This window comes from Pseudorca crassidens, chromosome 1 (assembly GCF_039906515.1).
Source record: "Pseudorca crassidens isolate mPseCra1 chromosome 1, mPseCra1.hap1, whole genome shotgun sequence".
Classification (NCBI taxonomy): Eukaryota; Metazoa; Chordata; class Mammalia; order Artiodactyla; family Delphinidae; genus Pseudorca; species Pseudorca crassidens.
This window is the reverse complement of record NC_090296.1, coordinates 144,947,825-144,971,614: the sequence shown is the minus strand read 5'-3', so window position 1 is coordinate 144,971,614 and position 23,790 is coordinate 144,947,825. Positions and strand designations below refer to the sequence as shown.

The 23,790-nt window shown below is 44.9% G+C and overlaps 1 protein-coding gene across 1 annotated transcript in view; it reads right to left on the bottom strand.

The window, feature by feature from the left end:
- The window catches only part of WDR93 (WD repeat domain 93), a 49,777-nt gene that overhangs the window by 3,869 nt on the left and 22,118 nt on the right, over positions 1–23,790 (bottom strand). Inside the window, exons 8-18 of the mRNA XM_067696639.1 lie at positions 23,412–23,527; positions 20,583–20,621; positions 17,493–17,577; positions 13,822–13,993; positions 12,121–12,191; positions 11,461–11,547; positions 10,059–10,178; positions 9,515–9,728; positions 7,677–7,740; positions 5,614–5,770; positions 5,049–5,250 (exon numbers count right to left, since the gene is read on the bottom strand). Coding sequence (XP_067552740.1) covers positions 5,049–5,250; positions 5,614–5,770; positions 7,677–7,740; positions 9,515–9,728; positions 10,059–10,178; positions 11,461–11,547; positions 12,121–12,191; positions 13,822–13,993; positions 17,493–17,577; positions 20,583–20,621; positions 23,412–23,527 — 1,327 coding nt within the window. The remainder of the gene's footprint in view (positions 1–5,048; positions 5,251–5,613; positions 5,771–7,676; positions 7,741–9,514; positions 9,729–10,058; positions 10,179–11,460; positions 11,548–12,120; positions 12,192–13,821; positions 13,994–17,492; positions 17,578–20,582; positions 20,622–23,411; positions 23,528–23,790) is intronic.

Genomic DNA, 23,790 nt, shown 5'->3' with positions numbered 1-23,790 from the left:
TGTGATTAGGACAGTGGAGGGGAAGAGGTCACCAACCAGATGGACAATAAGGTCTGGGTGTCCTGGGGGAGGAGATGGCCTTGGGTATGAGCAGGATGCCTCTTTCTCTGCATCAGGAGGGAGACAGGGGGTGGGGGTGACCCAGGAGACCCGGGTGAGAGGGCAGCCAAGGAACTGGCATGCTCTGGGAAGTGGGAGGTGAGGTTATCCACCAACAGCCAGGGCAGGGGTGGTGGTAGCCGCCTGCCATGTGGTACCAGCACATCTGCAGTGTGCTTCCCCTTGGTAGTCAGTGCTCAGCGGTGAGGAGGGACAGGGGAGGCTGCCTGTTCATGTGAGGCTGGGCGCTGACTGTCAGGTGCCCCCTGGGGAAAGCCCTCTCTGGAGACTGAGACAACCTCCCTCCACCATCAGCAAGGAAAGGGTTTTCCTTCCCGTGATGGCACAACAAATGTGACTGCTGTCTATTGTTTTGAAGCAATGTGTGTGCATACATTTCCAAAAAGATGGACTGTCCATCTGCAAAGAGGGAGAGGAGACGGAACATCTGTAAGGCCTCCCACAAAACCTCTGAATTCCAGTAGCCTGATGGCATGTGCACATTTGGGATCTATGAGTCTATAAATAATTTTCCAGGGATTCGTCCCCTTGTTTCTCAAGAAAGGCAAAGGAAGGTTAGGATAGGCCCACAGTTTCCCTCCCAGGGATAGTAAAAACGGGGGTGGGGTGGGGTGGGAGGGGATTCCTCCTCCACCCTCAAGGGAAATGTCACCTGGTGTCCATACAGGGCCTGCCGACCCCCTCGCCAAGGGGGCGTGTGCCCTGTGGAGCTGGGACTGTTGGGTCAGCCCAGAAGCCCACCTTCTGCTTGGCCACAGGGAACAAAGGGGGCACGGGGGAGAGAGAGACAGAGAGAGGCATTTTGTTTCTGTCGGCTTCCTGTGTCCTGAAATTTCTGTCTTGTGATCAGAAGTCTGACCCAGCTGAGATGGCAGATACTACAACAGGGAGCGGAGCCAGATAGAAATGGTGCCCTGGAGGCCCAGGCTGGATGGGAGCAGAAGCCAGGCCTGCGGAGGGGGTGGAGTGGGGGGCACATTGGGTGCTATCTGGGCTCCTTTCAAAGTCCTAAAGGCAGGCTTCTTCACACTGGCTATTTATAAAAGTCCCAAGTGCAGGTTTTGCAAAAACAATTTGTACAGACTATCGGGAGTTTGAAACTCTGAATCCATTGCCTTAAAGTTTCACCTAGTTTTAGGGCCAATGGAAACTGTTTCAGACAAAAGGAGTAAATAGAGAGAAAAAAAAAAGATAAGATTAAAATCCTCTGACATATATGGTTATGTGTGAGAAACGATAGTAAAATGTAAATGACAATCTAGGTTGTGGGTATGTGGATGTTTACTGACTTTTTTCAAAGCTGCTGTATATTTAACATAATAAAATGTTGGAGGCGGGGTATTCTTTGGAAGAGCCCCAGGTGTCAGACCTCAGAGCGAGCAGAACAGGAAGAGCCTTCTTTAAATCAGTGTTTCCTAATTATCTCTGGGACCCAATTCAGAAAATGGGTTGCCGTGAGGGATATGATTTGAATACTGTGATCAGGCCGAAGTAAATGTCCCCTCAAGCTAGGCCTGCCCCAACCGCACAGTGCAGCCCCTCCCGGCTCCTGCTGTGGGTCCCCGGAGCCAGGGAGCACTTTCTTGAGCTCTTTCCCTCCCCAAGCTCCCACTGCCCGTTTAGCCCCAGCCTTGTCCCTGGCCCCCAGCGCCCCACTTGGTCAGCCCTGCTGACTCCAGCCCTCCTCCCTGCAGAAGGTTCCCTGGGAGGCAGTCCCCTCCACCCGACCCGGCCTCTGGGGTCCCTCCCGGGGAGGGGTTGGGGTGTGGGACCTAGGAGCTAAGCTGTGTTGACAGGGAAGAGAGACAGTTGGGAAGGGGGAACTGGAGGGGTCCCTCCCAATTCCCACTGGGGGCCAGGATAGGTCTCTGGGGTTCCAGAGACTGGAGGAGGTCAGGGCAGAAGGGACTGTGTTCTCATGAGAGCAGACCCAACCATAGTGGGGTGGGGAAGGATATTATAGACACCTTTCCCACGGAAATTACATAGACATTAAAAACCACTGTGACAAGGAAGTTTTTCTTAAAATTAAAAAGTCATTAAGTTGTATTCTGGAGTGACATAAAGCCAGATTAAAAAAGTGAACACGATCTCAACTTAGTAAAAATGCTAAGGATAAAACCTTAAGGATATGTACTAACACATGAATGGCAGTGCTGGGATTTGGGGTGATGGGTTGTGGGTTATTTAAATTTTCTTCTTTGTATTGTCCTGTTTCCCAAATTTTACAAGTGTATATATATATATATATATATATATATATATATATATTTATTTATTTATTTATATCTCAGAAATAATAACATTTTTTACAGTGGGGAATTGCTCTGTTATGGTAGTAGTTCTACATGTGAAGCAACCTTATTGGGCTAATAGCAGAGTTCAGCAGGTGTCTGAGTGGTAACGTCCACCTGGCACCCTGGTTGAGGGCGGGAAATGTCAGTTAGGGGCTGAAGTGTCCTGAGTTGCTTGGGCCCTCGGCTGCCAGCCAGGAGGTAAGCTGCCCAGAGCTGGAGCTGCTGGCCTGTGATCCATTCCCACAAGGAGGGCAGCCAGTTGGCTTTTGGGTGAAGTGGAGAGGCTCACCCTTCCTAGGCCAGTAAAAGGAGGGGGTTCCACAGAAAGGACAGAAATGGTAACACGCTCATTAAATAAGTTCTCTGGTATAAGCCTCATCAAACAAGAGTACCAGAATAAGCCTCAAATAAGCCTCATCAAAGCCTCAAATAAGCCTCATCAAACAAGAGTACCAGAAAACTCCACACCATGACCTCCAACCCAGGAGAACGGCCCCACTACAGCCATGATCAAGCCTCACACTCTTGACTTTTTTTTAAAACCAGTATTTGAAATTTTCCAAAATCATGCACATGTTTGATAGAAAAGCCGCAAAGAGGAAAAATACAAAGAAAAGAATCACACATGCTTCATTACCCAAATATAGCTACTGTTACTAGTGGTGTGTACATTTCTAGTGTTCTTTTACTCAAAATCAGGATTCTACTGTAAATAATATAATCTCTCTCCAGCTTTTATTTAGAAAAATTTCAAACCTATAGAAAAGTTGCAAGTAGCACAACGAGCCTTCACCTAGACTCACCAGTTAGCATTTCCTCTCCCTCTCTTTCTCCCTCTCTATATTTTCCTGAGTTTCAGCAGTTGTTAACATTTTCTCTTTCTTTCTGTCTCTCTCTACAAATGTTTTCTTAGACCACTTGAAAGTAAGTTGTAGACATCATAATACTTGACCCTTAAATTCTTCAGCTGCATCTCTTAAGGACAAGTCAAATCATCAAGGGTCAAAATAAGAAACTTCCAGGTGAGGGATAGCTGAGCATTCTTGGTAAATCTTTAATCAGGGGAAATGTCAACTGACCCCTTCTTCACTGTCCTCCTCCCCCAAGTCCCATGGACCATATTCCCCTCCTGGTGGGTGGGCATGCTTCCCCCCATGAGGTACTGGAAGCTGCCTGAGCAACAGGCCACAACCCAGGGAGGAACTGAATGCGGCGGTAAATGTAGTCACGGAGGAGAGCTGTGGTGCCCCCTCGTGGTGATATGTACAATCCTCCCAGGCATGAACTTGAACTCAGAGGGGACCCATCACCATTTTTGTACCTACCATTTACTGAGCGACCACCCTGTGCCTAGCACTTTACGTGCATTTTCTCACTGAATACCTACAAAGCCTGGAGAACAGGTATCATCAAAATGTCCAGAACACAGTCTGGCACGTAGTAGGTGCTCAATAAATATTTTTGAATGACTAAGGAAACTGAGGCCTTGAGAGGCTAAGTAACTCACCCAACGTCTCCCCCAGTTAGTAAGTGATAGAGTCATAACTCAAATCTGGGACTTCCCTGGTGGTACAGTGGATAAGACTCCGCGCTCCTGATGCAGGGGGCCCAGGTTCAATCCCTGGTCAGGGAACTAGATCCCATGTGCATGCTGCAACTAAGAGTTCACATGCCAGAACTAAGGAGCCAGTGAGCCACAACTAAGGAGCCAGCGAGCTGCAACTAAGGAGCCCACCTGCAGCAACTAAGACCCAGTGCAACCAAAAGAACCCTCAGATCTGAGTATCTTAGCCATTTCACTTCGTTCCTCGAGGGACACTGAGACCCTGTCAGGGAAAGCCCACCAAAGCGCCCCAGCTCTGTAGTGGCAGGTGGTGTGAGAGTCCAGGGCTCCACTGACAACCCTCTTCCACCTGACAGGTATGGTCAGATCATGGCAGAAATTGTCAATAAGAATGTGAAAACCCCTAGAAGTTTGTTGTGGATGGATTAGAAGAGACCCCTGCTTCCCCAGAATGTACTGAGTACCATTAATGATGCTTTTATAGGAGGAAGGAACACAAGCAGAGTCCCTGTGAGGCTGGGGTTTACAGAAAGGGGAAGAGAAAAGATGTATCACATAATCGTTTACCTGGATGACAGAGGGAGGAAAGGGGTCTTAGACTAGGGGCTGGCAAACATCTTCTATAAAGGGCCAAATAGTAAATGATTTAGACTTTATGGGTCATAGGGTCTCTGTTGCAGCTGTTCAACTCTGCTGTTGAAGCACTTACATAAGTAGATGAGATATAAAGCAGTGGGTATGATGTGTTCCAGTGAAACTTTATTTACAAAAACAGGCAGTGGGCCAAATTTGGCTGTAGTTTGCCAGCCCCTGTCTTAGATGACTGTATCTGATAATCCAAATATACTTAAAAAAAAATTGAGAAAGCAAAAAGAAAAGACAGTCTTGACAGAAGAAAACACCAACTTGCAGCCCTTCTTTTCTTACCAGCCTGAATTCATTACTCCTTTTCTACCAGTCTGAATGGGATTTGAATGCCGAAAGGATCTTATCATCAAGCAAACCACTATTCCTTAGTCCAGAGACAACCCCAGGTGCAGGGAGGAGATAGAGACCCAGAACTCTACCTCTTTTGGAAGAAATTCTCGCATCTTTCCTCCAAGGGCAACACCTGGGGGAAAGTTGTGTCATCCAACACATTAGCTTGAGGAATGGTGCAATTTCTTGAGATTTGTTCCAGGAGTGGGTAGGCCTCGAAATTAAAATAGAAAATAGAATTTGGGATGTCTTTGGCTTGGCTGGCAGATCCAATTTCATCTGGATGGTCTCCTGGGATGAAACAGGAACATCGTGTTCTGTTATAGTGATCCCTTTCTCTGTGGCCTTGTAGTCTGGGCGGGCATGAGGGGCCACTCTCTGCTTACAAAGCTGGGGTCACTGGGGTTGAGCTGTGAGGGGCTCACTTGATCTGGAGGAACAGGGGCCCAGAGAGGAGACCTTGTCCGGCATTTTATCTAAGTGCCAAGTGAGGACTCAGCGGTGGTGTCCTGCTGTCCTGTGGTGGATGGGATGAGGCGTGGGGAGGAGACTGGGTGGGGTCACCCTATGCTTTCTAAGAGGACTGAGAAATTCAGGGAAACGGTCAGCAGGCCACAGGTCTGGGCAGCAGCCCTCACGATCCCCCTTCCGTACCTCGGAGCAGGAAACACGGGTGGTATAAAGACACGACAAATACTGGCTTCCAGGGGACCGCCAGGTGGTAGGACCTTGGGGGAGCAAAGGCGCAGACAATCTGCGGCTTGGCCACATCCATGAGGTGCACAGAGCCATTGCTGGAAAAGGTCAGCACCTGGGAAGCAAAGAGATGGTGAATGGGGACTTCTCCACTCTGTCACTCACCTCCGTGTGAAATAAGAACAGCTAGAAATAAAAAACAAACAGGGAATTTTTTCACTCTTGGCACCCAGCCTCTGGCTCCAGCCATACCATTCAGGGGACAGCAGCAATGTGCGTGTTTGCTCCTATGGAGCCTCCAGCAACAGCCGGCTGGCCCCAGGGCTGTGTCTGTTCCTGGCCCGTCCTTCCCCCTTGGCCCTGCTTCTCTTGCTACTTCCCCCTCCATGCGGCCAGGATTCAGTTCTGCATCTGTGCCATACCCTTTCCTCCCACCTCCTTGGGGACCGTTCAAGCCAACGGCCGCTCCTGCCCTGGGTTGGAGCTGAGGCCTCTCTCCTGCTTGGGCTCTTTCCTCTCTGTAGGTGAACATACTAAACTCACCGCCATCTTTTTAACATCTTTTTTTTTTTGCGGTACGCAGGCCTCTCAGTGTTGCGGCCTCTCCCGTTGCGGAGCACAGGCTCTGGATGCGCAGGCTCAGCGGCCATGGCTCACAGGACCAGCCGCTCCGCGGCATGTGGGATCCTCCCGGACCGGGGCACGAACCCGGTCCCCTGCATCGGCAAGCGGACTCTCAACCACTGCGCCACCAGGGAAGCCCCTCACCACCATCTTTAAAACCCCCCTTGACCCTACATCCTCTTCCCGCTGCCACACACTCAGACGTCTGAGAGAGCCTCTCCTCGCCCTCCCTGCACCCCGACCTCCCCTGCTGTCCCCCTTGCCATGGACACTGGTCTCCACAAAGTACTCGGTTTCTCTTCAGCACAGGACACTGTGCTCTTGCTTTCTTCCAGTCCTTCTCCCTGAGCCGCCAGGAGCCCCCTCCTGGTTTTCCTGGGGCGCCCCTGTCCATCACTTCGTGAGCTCATTTTCCCCGTCCCGGAAGACTTACAGTGTAAGTGATGGTAGTGCCCCTGGGAGCCTCTTCTATACGCACCCACTCGCAATGGCCAGCCGTGCTGCTCCCCACGGCTTTAACTACCGCTAACCGGTTGCTGAGCACAGAATCTACTCTTTCAGCCCTGGACTCTCTCAGAGCCTCCTCTGGGGGTCCTGTAGGCCCCTCACTCCCGGCAGGGCCACACAGGGAATCACAGACTTTCCCTCCAGGCCTGTGTTTCCTTCAGTGGCCCTGTAGGAATTAGAGAATCAGCTCCACAAGCCGCGAGCAGCCTCAGCGCCTCCCTGTCCTCTGGCTGCAGCCCAGGCAGCCCTGAGCTGTGGGCCCGTCTCCTCACTAACACCGCTCCACTCGCCGCCCTTCCCTGGACACAGTTGGAGCTCCCTGGCTCCAACTCCCCTCTAAGCTTCAAGCTGCATCCCAGACAAGGGCCCCTGTGCCCCCAGCCCCCAGTCTCTTCCCTCTCCACACCCCACAGGAGTCTGATCCTGCAGTTCCTTGAACTTCCTGCCGGCCTGGGACACAGTGTTCTCTCGCCTCCATGGTGCTGCCCTCTTGGTGCCCGTGGCTCAGCTCACTGTCCATCACTTCCTCCCCACCGGCCTCTGCAGGTTGAGTTAGGAGGCCCCTCTCTCCGTTGCACAGTATCCTTTGCATGATATATCACAGCCTTTTACAGGTTCTAGGGCAACTGCTTGGGGGCTTGCCTGTCTTCCCAACTCAACTGTGAGCTCCACGAGGGCAGGTGCTTTCTCCTTCATGTCTGTGCCCAAAGCTAGTCTAGTGCCCAGCACACGATAGGCCTTCAACAAATATTGGGTTGGCCAAAAAGTTCGTTCGGGTTTTCCCTAAGGATGGGACAAAAATCCGAACGAACTTTTTGGCCAGCCCAGTATTTTTGGAAGGAATAAAGAATACATTCACTAAAGAGGAACGAGGGGCCTGAGGAACCTACCATGCCGGGTAAGGCTTGGACTGGGGCCACTGCACAGATGGCTTCATCCAGGTGCTTCACAGGCCTATAGGAAACAAGACACACAGACATCCAGACTTGAAGACTTTTCAAGTTTTGCTATCCTCTCCTAGGCATATATCCTGGAGAAATTCTTGTCTATAAGCATCAGGAGGTATGTCAGAGATGTTCACAGTAGTGAAAACTGGGAACAATCTAAATAAATCACTGGTAGGAGAATGCTTAAGTAATTGTGTTACATTATACAATGGGATACAATATAGCAACGAAAATAAAAGAGCTGGAGCTACATACAACATGTATGGCTCTCATGAACCACATCACAAAGCAAGTTACAGAATAAATAGCATTGAAAAACAAGTTGGAGAATATACATAATATGATTCCACTTACAGGCCCCCTAAAATATGCACAGCTAAACAATATATTGCTTGGAGATACAGTCATATGGATGTGGTTAGTTCTTAAAGGAAAACAAATGATGAATTTAGGAAAACATAAATAAATAAGTAAATTTAAAAAAAAAGAAAAAAGGGACTTCCCTGGTGGCCCAGTGGTTAAGAATCCGCCTGCCAGTGCAGGGGACACGGGTTCAATCCCTGGTCCAGGAAGATCCCACATGCTGCGGAGCAACTAAGTCCGTGCACCACAACTACTAAGCCTGCGCTCTAGAGCCCGTGAGCCACAACTACTGAGCCCACGTGCCACAACTCCTGAGCCCACACGCCTAGAGCCTGTGTTCTGCAACAAGGGAAGCTACCGCAATGAGGAATGCGCACACGGCAACAAAGAGTAGCCCCCGCTCACCGCGACTAGAGAAAGCCTGTGCACAGCAATGAAGACCCAGTATAGCCAAAATAAAGTAAAAAAAAAAACAAAAAAAACAAGCAATGTGGTAGATTGAAAAAAAAAAGCAGACATAATATTTGGCAGTAACTCCCACTAAAATGGTGGAGTCTATTTTTCTGCTGCTTAAATGTGGGTGTGGCCAGGTGACATGCTTTGTCCAGTGTCAGAGGCTTGGAAAGCATCAGTGAACCTCGCTGGCAGGTGGGTGCCCTCAGGCTACCAGGTGACGGAGCCTGAGATGGCCTGCAGGAGAGGCCGAAAGGAAGAGCGCCCCGGCCAACAGCTGCCAACTGCCTGGTATGTGAGTGAGGCCGGCTTAGACATCCAGCCCCTAACCGAGCTGCCAGCTGCCCAAAGGCACCTGTGAGAGCCAAGGCGAGACCAGCCCATAGTGCTGACCTACTGCATCAGAGACTAAACGCTGACAGTTTTCTTAAGCCATTAAGTTGTGGAGTGGTTTGTTATATGTAGCAATAGATAATTAAAAAGTGGTTAACTTGGAGGAGGAGAGAGAAGGATGTGATCAGGGAGAAGCACACAGAGAGCCTTAACTGAATTGGTGATGATCTATTTCTTAAGCTCGGTGATGGGTACAGTGGAGTTCTCACCCTCCCCCATACGTATGCTAAATACACCCCCTCACACATATTGTACAGATCATTTGCCTGCATAAACCAGTTCACAATTTAAAAGAGAGAGAGAGACCCTTGGAGAAACTGATAAAAAACTTTTGGCAGAAATGACCCTCTTCCTGGTCATGTGGGATATGAAAGATATCATTTGTGCCATCATACAATTTATATATATATACACCCACATGTAAAAGACATTGGTGAGCTTGAGAAGCTCACTGGGAAAGTGATGACTAGAGAGAAAGTGGACTCTAGGCTGAGAGATTGTCAGTTTTTTACCATTAAATAGCATCATCTGTCTGGCAGATCATGTACCCACCCTGCCCTCAAGCCACTGACCTCTCCACCAGCACACTGAGGGTGGGTCCTTGGGTCCCCGTGGCTGCCACCAGTTGGAGAGAAGCATCTGTACACAGTACCACACATTTCATTTGGGATTTCACTGGCCCCTCGGGATACATGTTCTGTCCTTCGTGGACTAAGAAGTATTTCAGGAAGTGAATGCTTTGGCAGAAACATCTTTCAGGAAGAGCGATGACCCCAAGAGAGAGTCCTGGAGAACGTAACGGCACAAGCAGGTCAGAAAAGGGGGAAGAGGGAGGCAGCCATGGGCGCAGGGTCTGTGACCAGCAAGAGTGTGAGGGACGTGAGGGCAAAACCAAGCAATGAGCATCCCCCGAGGGTGAAGGCAAGAAACCCCAATGTCCAAGGGGAGCCCCCTTCAGGGGGACCCCTTCTAAGTATTTGGGGGAACCAGACCCATGGAGGGGGGCAGGGTCAGCACTGGAGCGGAGGGAAGGAAGCTACAACGCAGCCAGGTACTGACTCTAGCCATCAAATGTGTATCAGAGGGACGGCGGTATTAGGCAGCGGTGGGGCTCACCTTTGGCTAGGTCCCACAGTGTGAGCACACCATCCTCGCAGGCCAGCACCAGGTAGGAGCAGCAGCAGCTGAGCTGAGACACCGCAATGGGTGCAGCACAGGGCCACACGCCCTCGGGATCTAGTGGGGAGGACACCATTCACCAGGCTGCCCCCGGACCCCGCCCCACCCATCACCTCCACCTGGACAACATGAGACCCAGACTAGTCTGCCTGTCTGGACTCACCATCTCTCTCCTCTCTGTGCAATGCTGTCTCCTTCCTCAGGATAATATATATAACAACGAGTTACACCATTATTATACTACAGCTGACATTGAGTACTTACTAGGTGCTAAACAGCGTGGTAGGCACTTTAATGCATCATTTCATTTAATTCTCACAAGGATCCTATGAGGTGGGTCCTGTTAGTACCCCTGTCTTACAGATGAGGAGACTGAAGCAGAGAAGTAAGTGACTTGCCCAAGGTCATATAAGCCTGGTCAGTACAGAAGTTGAGATGAGAAGCCAGGTCGCCTGGGAGAGGGATGGAAGGAAAGAAATTCTTCCCTTGTGAGTTTTGTTTTGTTTTTTGTTTTTTGTTTTTTTGTGTGGTACGTGGGCCTCCCTCTGTTGTGGCCTCTCCCGTTGTGGAGCACAGGCTCCGGACGTGCAGGCTCAGCGGCCATGGCTCACGGGCCCAGCCGCTCCGCGGCATGTGGGATCTTCCCGGACCGGGGCACGAACCTGTGTCCCCTGCATCGGCAGGCGGACTCTCAACCACTGCGCCACCAGGGAAGCCCCCTTGTGAGTTTTTAAACTTTACTTCTGAGATATAACTCTGAAGTACAACATAGTGTTGTACTTCAAGGAATTCTCACAAAAGTGAACTTGCTCATGTAACTGCTTCCATGAGTTTGTAAAAAACAAACCACCACCACCCATATTTCCTAAGTGCCTTTCGATTTCAAAGAGCTTTCACATACAGAAACTCTGAACTTTGCTATTCACGACAAATGCATGCAGTGGCTAACAATGGTGTAATTGAGTAGTTTTCTGTTTTGGATGAGAAAATGGGATTGGGGTGTGAAGTGACTGGCCTGAGACTACACAGTTCGCAGATAGTTGTGCTGGGACGGGCCCTCTGGTGCCAAGCCCACCTTCTTTTTACCTTCGTTGTCTAAGGAGCCCTGTGGACCTGATGGGGCTCTGTCCCTATGGACCTGTCATCTTTAAGAAACATGACAGTTCAGAGACAGAGCCTTGGGGTCACATGACAGCTGCCAAGCCACCCACTCTGCCTGCACAGCTCTGGTCCCCTAAAGCCACGCTGCTGTGTCAGTCACGTGCTCTCAGCTAAGCTGAAGAAGGACATGTTCTCAGAGCCCTGAGCTTAGGCCACTCCCATCTCGGCAGTAAAGTACCAACTTTATCCTTCAGCGTTCGGTTAAGTGAATAGAGGAAGAAGTTGTGACTTCCAGTCCAGTGTACGCCAATGACACAGGCTACCCCTGGGAAAGAAGAGAGGAAATGAGCATTACATAAGGAGTCTGGGTGGCCTTTGGTTTGTGTGAAGGGATTTGCCCAAGAGGAAGTCAGTTGGAAATGGTTCATTCTAATGGGCAGCACCCAACTGAAGGGTGAGCTTCCAGATGAGGGTCTGGGCACCCCCCAGGAGGGCTGTTCCTAGGGCCAAGTCGCCTTCCTGTGCAGGGAGTGCAGGGAGGATGGTCACAACTGTCCCTCAGCTGCTTTCACATCTCCTAGATAATTCATGTCCACTTGGCTGTCAGTGTTTTAAATAACATTTTCTACAAAAGGAATTCATATCCAGAAGCAGCCTGGCAGGACGTGTGTGCACACTGTCCTCTGTGGCAGCTCACTCCCTGAAGACAGTGCCAGCCTCCATATCAGGGAATCTGGGCTCAGGGGTCACAGGTCCAACCAGAAACCATTAAGCTGCAGCTGGCAGCCGACTTTCCACCTCATTCCCTCCCAGCAGGCAGGGTGTGCTGTGCAGAACTTCTCTAGGAGGGCTTGCCAAGCATTCCCCCAAGCTGACAACCTGCTTCACGTTCATTTACCTGGGGGGCTCTTAACTTCCACTGGCATTGCAATTATGCAGCTAGGAAGGAGGAAGTGGAACGTGGCCATACTGGGAAAGAAAGAGACACTGGTCAGAGCCATGGCAGACTCCTTGGCAAGGAGAAATGCTGGCAGAGTCTTGGTAGTAAGACCAGAAATGGGTAGTTCAGATGGACCTTCCCAGGAGTTCAGGGCCATGAGGCAAATCACATTCTATGTGCTGGTCCTGGTGAGGGCAGGGTAGGTAGAGCGGCGGAAGTTATTCCCAGGCCGGGAACAGCACCCAGCGTGGGCAGATCCCTTCCCCAAGGGATCTTGGGGAAGATCCCTTAATGCCAGACTTGGGTGAAGTGCATAAATGCTCCTATCCTGGGAGCAGTACAACCAGTGGTGTGCTGATAAGTTGGCACTCTTAAAAAAAACCAAAAAAACCCTGATTTCCTGATTTATAGGGTTCGTAGCTTTTTGTGGTATAAATATTCCCACTATGGACAGTTACCAGTGGTTTAATGACTGGCTTGCAAAATTCCTAAATACCTTGCTGGGCAGCACAGCACTGAACCTTACTGAGTTCCAGTTCAGGCCTCAGGTAGTTTCTGTTAGGGCCTAGTCCTGGGACTTTGTGTGAAGTGAGAAAATTCAAGGCCCACTTGACGGCAAGATGAGAGGTTTCACTTCCCACGTGAAGCAAGGACATCCCTGAGACCCACAGTAGCTGTGAGGAGAGCTGGTTCCTGAACCTGCTCCACCAGATACTTCAAGGACTTGGGCTCAGTTTTTACAATCACTGAGGCCTACCTGCTGACCGAGATTAGAAAGTAACATTTTAATAACTACACATTAATGTATTACATTTAGAAAGACTGGATGCAAATGGAGAAAAATATTAATAGTGGTGACTTTTATTTCCCTCTTGAGGATCATCTGTGCTGTCTAGATAATCAGGAAAACAATTTTTTTTAAGGAGACGCTATCATACAAAAAATTATAAAATAGGGAGCTCCCTGGTGGTCCAGTGGTTAGGATTCGGTGCCTTCACTGCCGTGGCCCGGGTTCAATACCTGGTCAAGGAACTGACATCCTGCCAGCCACGTGGTGTGGCCAAAAAAAAAAAAAAATTCTAAAATAAACTCTACTTCTCATCTCCATAGATGTCTATGCCTTCTTTAAAATCTGTTATCAGCCTTTGTTTGAGCTATATTTAAACAATCTCCATACAACTTTTTTCTAAGGAATTTTTTCTTTTTTAAAAAAATTTAATTAACGTATTTATGGCTGCGTTGGGTCTTCGTTGCTGTGCGCGGGCTTTCTCTAGTTGCGGTGAGCGGGGGTTGTTCTTCATTGTGGTGTGCAGGCTTCTCATTGCGGTGGCTTCTCTTGTTGCGGAGCATGGGCTCCACGTGTGTGAGCTCTCTAGTTGTGGCGCACGGGCTTAGTTGCTCCGCAGCATGTGGGGTCCTCCTGGCCGGCCCAGGGCTCGAACCCGTGTCCCCTGCATTGGCAGGCAGATTCTCAACTGCTGCACCACCAGGGAAGTCCCTCCATACAACTTTTCAAAAGACACTCAGAAAAGTCCCCCAAACCATTGAGAGCTTTGGGACCTTGAATTAATTCAGGTCCTTGGGCTGATTCCTGCGTGCGCCCAGGGAGGAGAAGCTCCCAGGGCGGAGGCATTCTAGCTGGGCCCCTCCATGGCTCACCTGAGCAGCTCCTCCTCCCACTCCCCATCCAGGTACTTCCTGAAGGTGTCGTTGAAGATTGCCGCCTGCCGCTCCCACTGACTGTCCTTGATGAAGTGATTCTGCCCAGAGCCCAGCCCACAGCAATCCTCTATCTTTGCAAAGACTTCCAGGGGGCTTTTAAATGTGGTACCTAGGTTGAAAATATTCCAGAATTGGTCAAACCATCTGACTTCCTCCTTCCTGATTTCCCCCTTCTCCTCCATGCTTCCCAATTTCCTGCAGAATCCCTCGTCCTCAGAAATCTGTTCTTGCTTTGCCCAGGTGTTCAGTCCTCTTCCCAGCCTCTCCTACTCCACCAGCTCACGGAGCACAGGCAAAGGGCAGCTGCTCTCCTCCTCCCACTTCTCCATCTCCATCCCGCCGCCATTTCCTGTTTCCAGACTACAGAATCTCCAGAGGCCAAGGACATGTTCACGAGTCACTAGAGGCCTTAGATCACTGTTGCCGTCTCCCAGCTCAGCAAGGCCCCAAATCTGCCGTTACTTGTGCTATTCAGCTGCTGCTGAGGACCTACATTCGACAGTCCCAGCGTCTTCCTGTGCTTACATTTATCCAACTACCTTCCTTTAAAAAAATATCCTTTCTCTGCCAATCACTTTTCTTATCACTCTCCTTCCCAGTGACCTTGCATTTCCTTCTTTTTCATCTGCTCCTAAATTCACAGTAAAAATAAGTGATTTATTTTCTGGGTTCACAGCCCAACTTTCAGAACTTCTGAAAGTGCCCAGGTCCCTCAAGTTGCCCAGGAGGTCTCACTGTGCCCCAGGTCTCCTTCCCCAGAGGCAACCATTGTTATCAGTTTCTTGCATCAATTTCTAGAAAGAGGCCCCTTCGAGATGGCAATGTATTATTATATTATATAATATATACAGTATTATATTATATTTTTTAATATGTATTTCATGTACATTTGTATATATTTTATAAACAAATGATAGCATATATCAACTAGCAGTTCTCAGAATGTGGTCCCAGATCAGCAGGAATCTGGCAGGGTTAGAAATGAAGGTTCTCAAGCCCCACCCCAGACCTACTGAAACAGAAACTCGGTGGGTGGGGCCCAGCAATTTGGGTTTTAACAAGTCCTCCAAGTGAGTCTGATCCAGCTAAAGTTTGAGAATTGCTGTCATACACTAGAACCCTTGCATTTTGACTTAACAAAATGTCTTGGGAGATCTCTTCATTTCAGTACTATAGATCTTCTTCGTTGTTCGTTGCTTATTTTCGTTTAGTAAACCTTTTTCTCGTTGTGAAATATAACACATTCAGAAAAGAGCATAAAAATATGTCTTAATAAATTATTATAAAGCAAACATCTGTCTCTACTGAGGTCAAGAAACAGATTATCCCCCCTCCCTAAAAGCTTTCCAAGGGCCCTTCTCCAGTCATAACCCCCTGGGAAGAGCGGCAACCATTGTCTTGGCTTTTATGTAATCAGTTCATGACATTTATTTTACTTTTGCTACCTAAATATGCATCTAAACACTACAGCTTTGTTTTGCCTGCTTTTGAGCTGTACACAATGGAATTACACAGTGTTAACTCTATATGTGCCCTCTTTTGCTTAATATTGTTTGTGAGATTTATCCATTTTGCTGTGTATAGCTGTAGTTTGTTCATTTTCATTGCTGTATAATATTCCATTGAGTGAACTAAAGTTTATTTATCTGTTCTTTTATTGACGGCTATTTCGGTTGTTTCATGGTTTAGGGCTATTGGAAATCATGTCATTATTATCATTCTTGTACATGCCTCCTTGTGCACAGTTACTTGCAGGCCTATCAGGTATACACCCAGAAGTAGGGTGACCAACTTATTCTGGTTTGTGCAGGAGTTTCCCAGTTTTAGCACCAAAGGCCTCACATCCCGGGAAACCCCTTAGTCCCAGGCAAAGTGATATTCTTGGTCGCCCTACCTAGGAGCGTAAATGCTGGGTCATAGGATATAACTTATCTTCAACATTACCAGATAATGCTAAACTGTTTTCCAAGGTGGTGGTACTGACTTTCATTGCTAACTGTAATCTGTGGGAGGTCTGATTATTCCACATCCTTACCAACTTGGTATGATCAATCTCTTTTAATTTTAGCCATCCTGGTGGGTGTGGTGGAGTGGTATCTCATTATGGTTTTAATTTGCATTTCCCTGATAACTAATTATGTTGAGCACCTTTGTATATGTTTATTGGCCATTTGAATAATCTCCTGCCTGTTTTATGCTGAATGATCTGTCTTTTTCCTAACAATTTGTAGGAATTCTTTATATAGTCTGGATGTGGACCATTCATAAGTTTTACATGTTTTACAAATATCTTCTCCCAATACATGATTTGTTCTTTCATGCTCTTAATGATGTCTTTGGATGATTATAAGTCCTCAATTTTAATGTAATCAAACTTATCAACTTTTATTATATATAAGTACTTGAGTTTTGTTTAAAAAGTCTTTCCTTACCCAGAGGTCATAAAGATATTGACTTATTTTCTAAAAGTTTTATTGCTTTGTCTTTCATATTTACTTCTATGATTCATCTGGAATTTCATTTTGTATATCATGTGAGGCAGGGGTCAATATTCACTTTTGTTTCCATATGGACAACCAGCATCATTTACTGAAATGACCATTCACTACTCTGTAGCACCACCTCCGTCAGGTATCAAGTGTCCATTTATGCTTAAGTTTGTCCCGGCCTCTCGATCCTGTTTTATTAATCTATTTTTCTATCTACTATTTCTATCTATTTATATTTCTGTATTTTATATATATTTCTATTATTCACTCATCACTTTTTCTACCTTGTCTTAATTACTGTGGCTTTATAATAAATCTTGATGGAGCAAATCATATCACCATGTTCTTTTATAAGAGTGAATTGGCTACCCTTGGTGTTTTGCATTTCTCTCTTTGTTTTTAATGGTTGTAAAGTGTTCTGAGTGTACCAGATTTATCTAACCAGTCTTTTGCCTCTATAAATAGCACTGCAGTGAACATTCTTGTAGGTATATCTTTGAATATGTGTGTAGGTATATAGGTATATCTTTGAATATGTGAATATTGAGAGGATAGACTCTATGTCCCGTGTCTACAGTGGACTTCCCCCCTGCTCCTCTTAACCAGCTCCCACTTATTCTTCAAAACCTTCCCAAATGTCCCTTCTTCTGATAAAGCCTCTGCCTATTCCCTGGGCAGAGTTAGTTACTCCTTCCTCTATGTTTTCATGGCCCTGGATGTTCCCCATTGTTGCACTTATCATATCCTACTATGGTGGTTTCCTCCTATTCTCCCTTGGTACACTAGCAGCTTTTAGAGCACCGGAGATGTGTCTTACTCATCTTTGTGCTTGGTGCAGTATTGGCACTGATGAATGAACTAACACAGGAATGTAGGAATGAATGAACTCCACTAGCACTTGGGAAAGATGTCTCTTTCCTGATATCCCAATTCTGTTAGTTAACTATATCCTTGTAACATTTATATTTTTAATCTTTAGGTCTCAGAGCTTATGAATTAAAAAATTAGATATTGCTGCCAATAAATGGAAAAGATGGGAAATGTGGAGAAACACAGAGAATGAAAAAACTAATAAAGCAATGGCAAAAGGAAAGAAAGTATTCATTGAGTTATACCTACCTGCAACTGGTTTGGGTGGTTTGATTTTCATTATGTAAACTGGAACACTCAATTTAGCATCTCCTCTAAAATAAATGTTTATATCCTACAATAAAGAAAAGGCACAGCTAATAAGCCAACAAAGGAGATAAAACTGTATCATTAAAAACACTCATTTCAAAAGAAGGCAGAAAAAGAGGAATAAGGAAGAAAAACAGGTGGGACAAATAGAAAGTAAATAGCAAAGTGGTAGATTTAAACCTAAACATATCAATAATCACATTAAATATAAATGGCCTAAACACCCCAATTAAAAGGTAGAGATTGACAGATTGTATAAAAAGGCAAGACCCAACGATATGCTGTCAAAAAGAAACTCATTTTAAATATAAAGACACGAATAAAAAAAAAGACACCAATATATTAAAAGTATAGAAAAAAGATACATCTTGTAAACTGATCAAAAGAAAGCTGGGGTGGCTGTATTAATATCTGACATAATAGATTTCAGAGCAAAGAATATTACCAGTGATCAAAGAGTCATTGAATAATGATAAAACGGTCAATTCTCAAGGGGACATAAAATTCTAAATGTTTAGGCACCTAATAGCAGAGCTTCAAAATACAGGAAGCAAAAATTCTTAGGTGTGAAAGCAGAAATAAATAAATCTACAATCTCACAGATTTCAACACTCTTCTCTCAATAATTGATAGAATAAGTAGACAGAAAATCAGTAAGAATGCAGAAAGGAAAGCAGTGAGGATATAGAAGACTTGAATAACTTGGACCAACAACAACAAGAATACACATTCTTTTCAAGTGCACATAGAACACTTACCAGGATAAACCATATTCTGGGCATAAAACAAGTCTTAATAAATTTGAAAGGTTTCAAATTATATGAAGTATGTTCTCTGATCACAATGGAATTAAGTTAGAAACCAATAAAAGGAAAAGAAAGATGTCTGGAACATCTCAAGTATTTGGACACTAAATAACATGCTTCTAAATAATCCACTGGTCAAAAAAGATATAAAAAAGCAAATTAGGAAGTATTTTGAAGTATTTTCAAAAATGAGAATATAACATATCAAAATTTAAAGGAAGCAGCTAAAGCAGTACTTAGATATAAGTTTGTAGCACTAAATGCCTGTGTCATTCTTCAAAGTTCATAAGGTCTTGGTGTAGGCAAGGACATAGGAATGATAAAGGTCGTACATATGAATGATAAGGTCAGGAAACAAATGGGAAAAGAAGGATTACTCAAAAATATTTGTGTGGCAATTGCTATTTTAAAAGAATAGATAAAAGTTGATCTCTTCCTTGCTCCATTCACAAAAGAAACTCCCATGTGTATAAAAGAGTGAAATGTCCAAAAAAAAAAAAAAACTATGAAGAGTATTAGAAGAAAACACAGGAGAATTTATTTATAACCTTGAGATAGAGAAAGCCTTCTTAAGTGCAATGGCTGTAAAGAAAAGATTAAAAATTCTGATTATATCAAAATCTAAAACTTCTTTATAACAAAAAGGCACATAAGCAAAGTAAAAAGGGAATCAACAGAGTGTAAGAAAACATATAATAGGCAAAGAATTCACAGGCAATTCACAGAAGATAAAACCTCAATAGCCAATAAAAATATGAGATTAATGAAAATTAACACGAGATGCCATTTTGTTCCATCAGTTTGCACACACAAAAAATTAATATCAAATTTATCGAGGCTGTGGAGAATTACTGATTAAATGTAAATTGTCATGCCATTTTTGGAGGACAATTTAACAGTATCTACATTAAACTAAAAACGCATATATCCTTCAGAAGCACTCGGGTATACAAAGAAGAATTTACAAAGATTTTCATTGCATTATATAAAAGCCACCCTCAATGGACAAACAGCCAAATAAACTATGGTACATCCTTAATAGGAATAGTACACAGGATGTCAAAAGAACAAGGTAGGTTTATCGGACATTGCAAAACTTTGCCAATAAGTTGATTAGTATAAAAATGCAAATTTGTAAGAAAATATATATAGTATGATGCCACTTATATAGAAGAAAATTTCCATAAAATGAAACTATATTTTTCTAAATAAACTGATATCAGAATAAAAATATACACTAAAATAAAAAATATACACTAAAGTCCTAGAAAACACACACCAAGATAATAATGGTGATGACCTCTGGAGAGGGCTGCTCTATCTGAATTACTTGGCTTTTTCCAGAGTGGTACACTCTGGAAATATGTAGAGTGATATGTAGAGGGATAACTAATATGTAGAGGGATTCACATATTATTTGTATAATTTGAAACATAATGTAATTTTAGAAGGGAAAAAGGAAAGGACTCTAGAAAGAGACTTCCATTTGGAAGTTCACCACTGCCCTTCTGATAGGCCAGAATCCCAAGAGCTAAGCCTCTGGAAAGTATGGTATGCTCTCTGCCTCAGAGGGAGAGCCAGGAAGCTCCAGGGAAGCCACTCTGTTCTCTACGGTATCCCAATACAAAGACAACCTCCCACACCAAAAAAAAATCCCTCAGTTTGGTGGATTGGGCTGTTACTTTGGCAGGGGCAAATTGGATTTCATGAGGCCTGAAGTGTATATGATTTAGGGGCCTTTGTAAGAAAGAGAACACAAAAGTTTGAACACAAAATGCCCATGACCACCCTAATACCACTCAATCTGGGGGAAATTGTGACAGAGGGGAAGTTTGAGTGAGAAGAGATGGTGGTCTTAAGTGATTACGGTTAAAACATGTTACTTTTTCCAATTTTACAAAAGTATGTGGTCATGTGAACATACTGCTAGGGCCCCTCCTATGGCCTTGGAAGGGGCCATACAAGTGAGGGGCCCTGAAATTTAACCTCCTTTACCTTCAGGGAAACCCATCTCTGAACAAATGACTTGGGTCAATTATCCTCAAGGATAGGGGGCCATCTTCAAGGGAATGAGGCACAAGATTAAGTCACAGAGAATCTGAAAATAGTGCCCTGGTAGAACATTTTATTAGTATATTTGATATTTAAGGTAAATTTCAAATCAAAATAAAAATTCTAACACGTAACTTAAATCGCTTTGGAGATTTTCTTTAAAGTTTCTTACCATTTCTAAATTATCTGCAGTCACGGGATCAAGAGTGTTCTGAGGAGAAAAACGAGAAATTAATTCACAATAGGTTTGGTATATGTTCTCCTTCTTCCTTCAATCCTTTGAGATGCTCTTTCTTCCCCCCAATTATTTTCGTGAGATGTGAACTCATCCTGTAGACATGGAAGACCAATATTTGTGTGGTCTTCTGGCCTGCGGATTTTAACACATGATCCTTGTCCTCTAGGATCTTAAAATGTATTTGGGGAAACAAGAAATCATTAGTGACGTTAAGAGGAAATATGAGTAGAGGGGAGGAGGTCAATTAGGAGACTTACAAAAATCTAAGTTGAAGCGAATATGTCTGATTGGCAAAATATATCAGTGATGTTGACAATTATATTTAAGTAACTCTAAATACAATTCATAGGACACGAATTACCACTGTAACTGGCATTAGTTGATTGCTTCTCAGTGTATAGAAACAGTGAATTATGGCGAGAAACCACCCCCATTCCAAGGTGCTTCTCCCACTTGGATAATAAATTAATCCCTCAAAAAATGTATCTGTTGGGCACCAATAGGATACCATGGGGTTGGATGATAAAAAGAAGCAGAAGCTATGGTCTTAACAACCTAGAAATTTATCATCTAGTTAGGAGAAAAGGACTTCCATGCACAACCAGATAGTATGTGAGAAGTGTCAAAGAGAGGTATAGAGAATAAATTCTGTAAGAGTTTAGAGGAGGAAGGTCTCTGGGCCAGTAACTCTCCCAGGGATACAAAATCACACCCTGCTATGAAGACATTCACTGGAGAGAAAAGGCATTTAGTCACAGCCACTCAATGAGCTCGGCATCATTGAGTCTCAATCTTGGTCTCCTATATTAATAATTTCACTAATTCTTTAGCACCTAATACAGTATGTTTTAAAGGCATGCTCAATGAATATTTGTTGTTGTTGATTAAAAAAATAAGTGCACATCAGATAGATGAGAAAATTTTGTTTTAGGGACTTCCCTTGTGGCACAGTGGTTAAGAATCCGCCTGCCAATGCAGGGGACACGGGTTCGAGCCCTGGTCTGGGAAGATCCCACATGCCGCGGAGCAACTAAGCCCGTGCACCACAACTACTGAGCCTGCACTCTAGAGCCCGCAAACCACAACTACTGAGCCCGCGTGCTGCAACTACTGAAGCCCATGCGCCTAGAGCCCATGCTCCACAACAAGAAAAGCCACCGCAATGAGAAACCTGTGCACTGCAACTAAGAGTAGCGCCCACTCGCCACAACTAGAGAAAGCCCACGTGCAGCAATGAAGACCCAATGCAGCCAAAATGGAAAAAAAGAAAATTACATCTTAAAATAATATTTACTGAAAAACTATATTTTAAAGAGATGGCATGAAGCCCAGGGATCACATATAATTAAACTGAAATGGTAGAGTTCCTACCTTCTAAGAATAATTGAAGAATGCATGTATTCCTATATAGTGAGTCTCCTACATACAAACGAGTTACATTCTGAAAGCATGTTCGTAAGTCCAATTTGTTCGTTAAGTCCAACAAAGTTAGCCTAGGTACCCAACTAACACAATTGGCTATATAGTAATGCACTGTATAGGTTTATAACACTTTTCACACAACTAATACATAAAAAAGAAACACAAAAAATAAAGAAAACATTTTTAATCTTACAGTACAGTACTTTGAAAAGTACAGTAGTACTGGCTACATCTCCTCTGCTTTTACTCTTGCTTCTGGACATTCTGGGCTTGAAATAAAGATACTGTACTACTGTATACAGTACTGTACAGTAAAGTACACAAAAGCACAAACACTTGTAGAGGATGCACGCATGTGACAATGTACACCAGACATGTGAAGGCACGTTTGCATCTTTGAAACTTCAAAACTTGAAGGTTCGTATGTAGGGGACTTACCGTATATTTAGAATAACCCTTTTATACCATAATCTGGGGAATTTAGTGGAATGGGAGACATGAAAGGATTATATCAACCCAGGAGGGAAAAAAATATATCTATCAGAGTCAAAAAAAAAGACACACTTCCAGAGAAATGCCTGGGAGTGCTCTTGGTGGAGAGGCAACACCTAGACGAGAGAGATACCGGATTCCAACACCTCTGCTTTTTTTTTCCAAATATATATATATATATATATATATATATATATATATATATATATATATATAGAAGTAAAATTGCGTTACAATGTTGTGTTAGTTTCTGCTGTACAATGAAGTGAATCAGCTATATGCATATCTATATCCCCTCCCTCTTGGACCTCCCTCTCTCCCCCCTCCCCACCATCCCACCCATTTAAATCTACAAACAATAAATGCTGGAAAGGGTATGGAGAAAAGGGAACCCTCTTGCACTGTTGATGGGAATGTAAATTGATGCAGCCACTGTGGAGAACAGTAAGGAGGTTCCTTAAAAAACTAAAAATAGAACTACCATAAGACCCAGCATTCCCACAATTGGGCATATACCCTGAGAAAACCATAATTCAAAAGGACACATGCACCCCAATGTTCATTGCAGCACTATTTACAATAGCCAGGACATGGAACCAACCTAAATGTCCAACGATAGATGAATGGATAAAGAAGATGTGGTACATATATACAATGACACCTCTGCTTTTTAACATCTTATTTTAACCACAGCAAATTGATTTGAGAGACATGGGCCAGTGTGCATCTTGTCCTCTCTTATGGCCTCTAGAAGGCCTCCTTCATCTTGAAATTGCAAGGAGGAGTTAGGCTAGATGTGGGTCAAGGGTAGGGAGAAACATATCAGTTGAAAACAGGGATGTTGCCTACCAGTTGCAGCTGTCTGACTTTTTTCTTTGGATTTATGGTGAGTTGGGGGTGCTCCACTTCCTTGAGCCAAGACTCCTTAGGCAATTTATACACATCCAGCCAAATATCCCCAGCTCCTGCATTAGGAAACCAAGGAACCATTGAGCAACTGCAAGCAGGCAACAAGTTTCCCCTGAGAAACGGCCCGTCTTCACAGAACCTCTGTGAAGGTTGGCACAGAGACCAGCAGGCACCCTCAGAACAGCAACTTTGACAAATGGAAGGAGATGTAGTTCTGCAATGGTTATTGCCAGTCCTCACTCACGGAGAGCTGCAGAGCTCCTCTCCTCAGGCCACTGCCTCTAAAGGAAACGGGCCTCTCACTCACAGCACTGAGGTA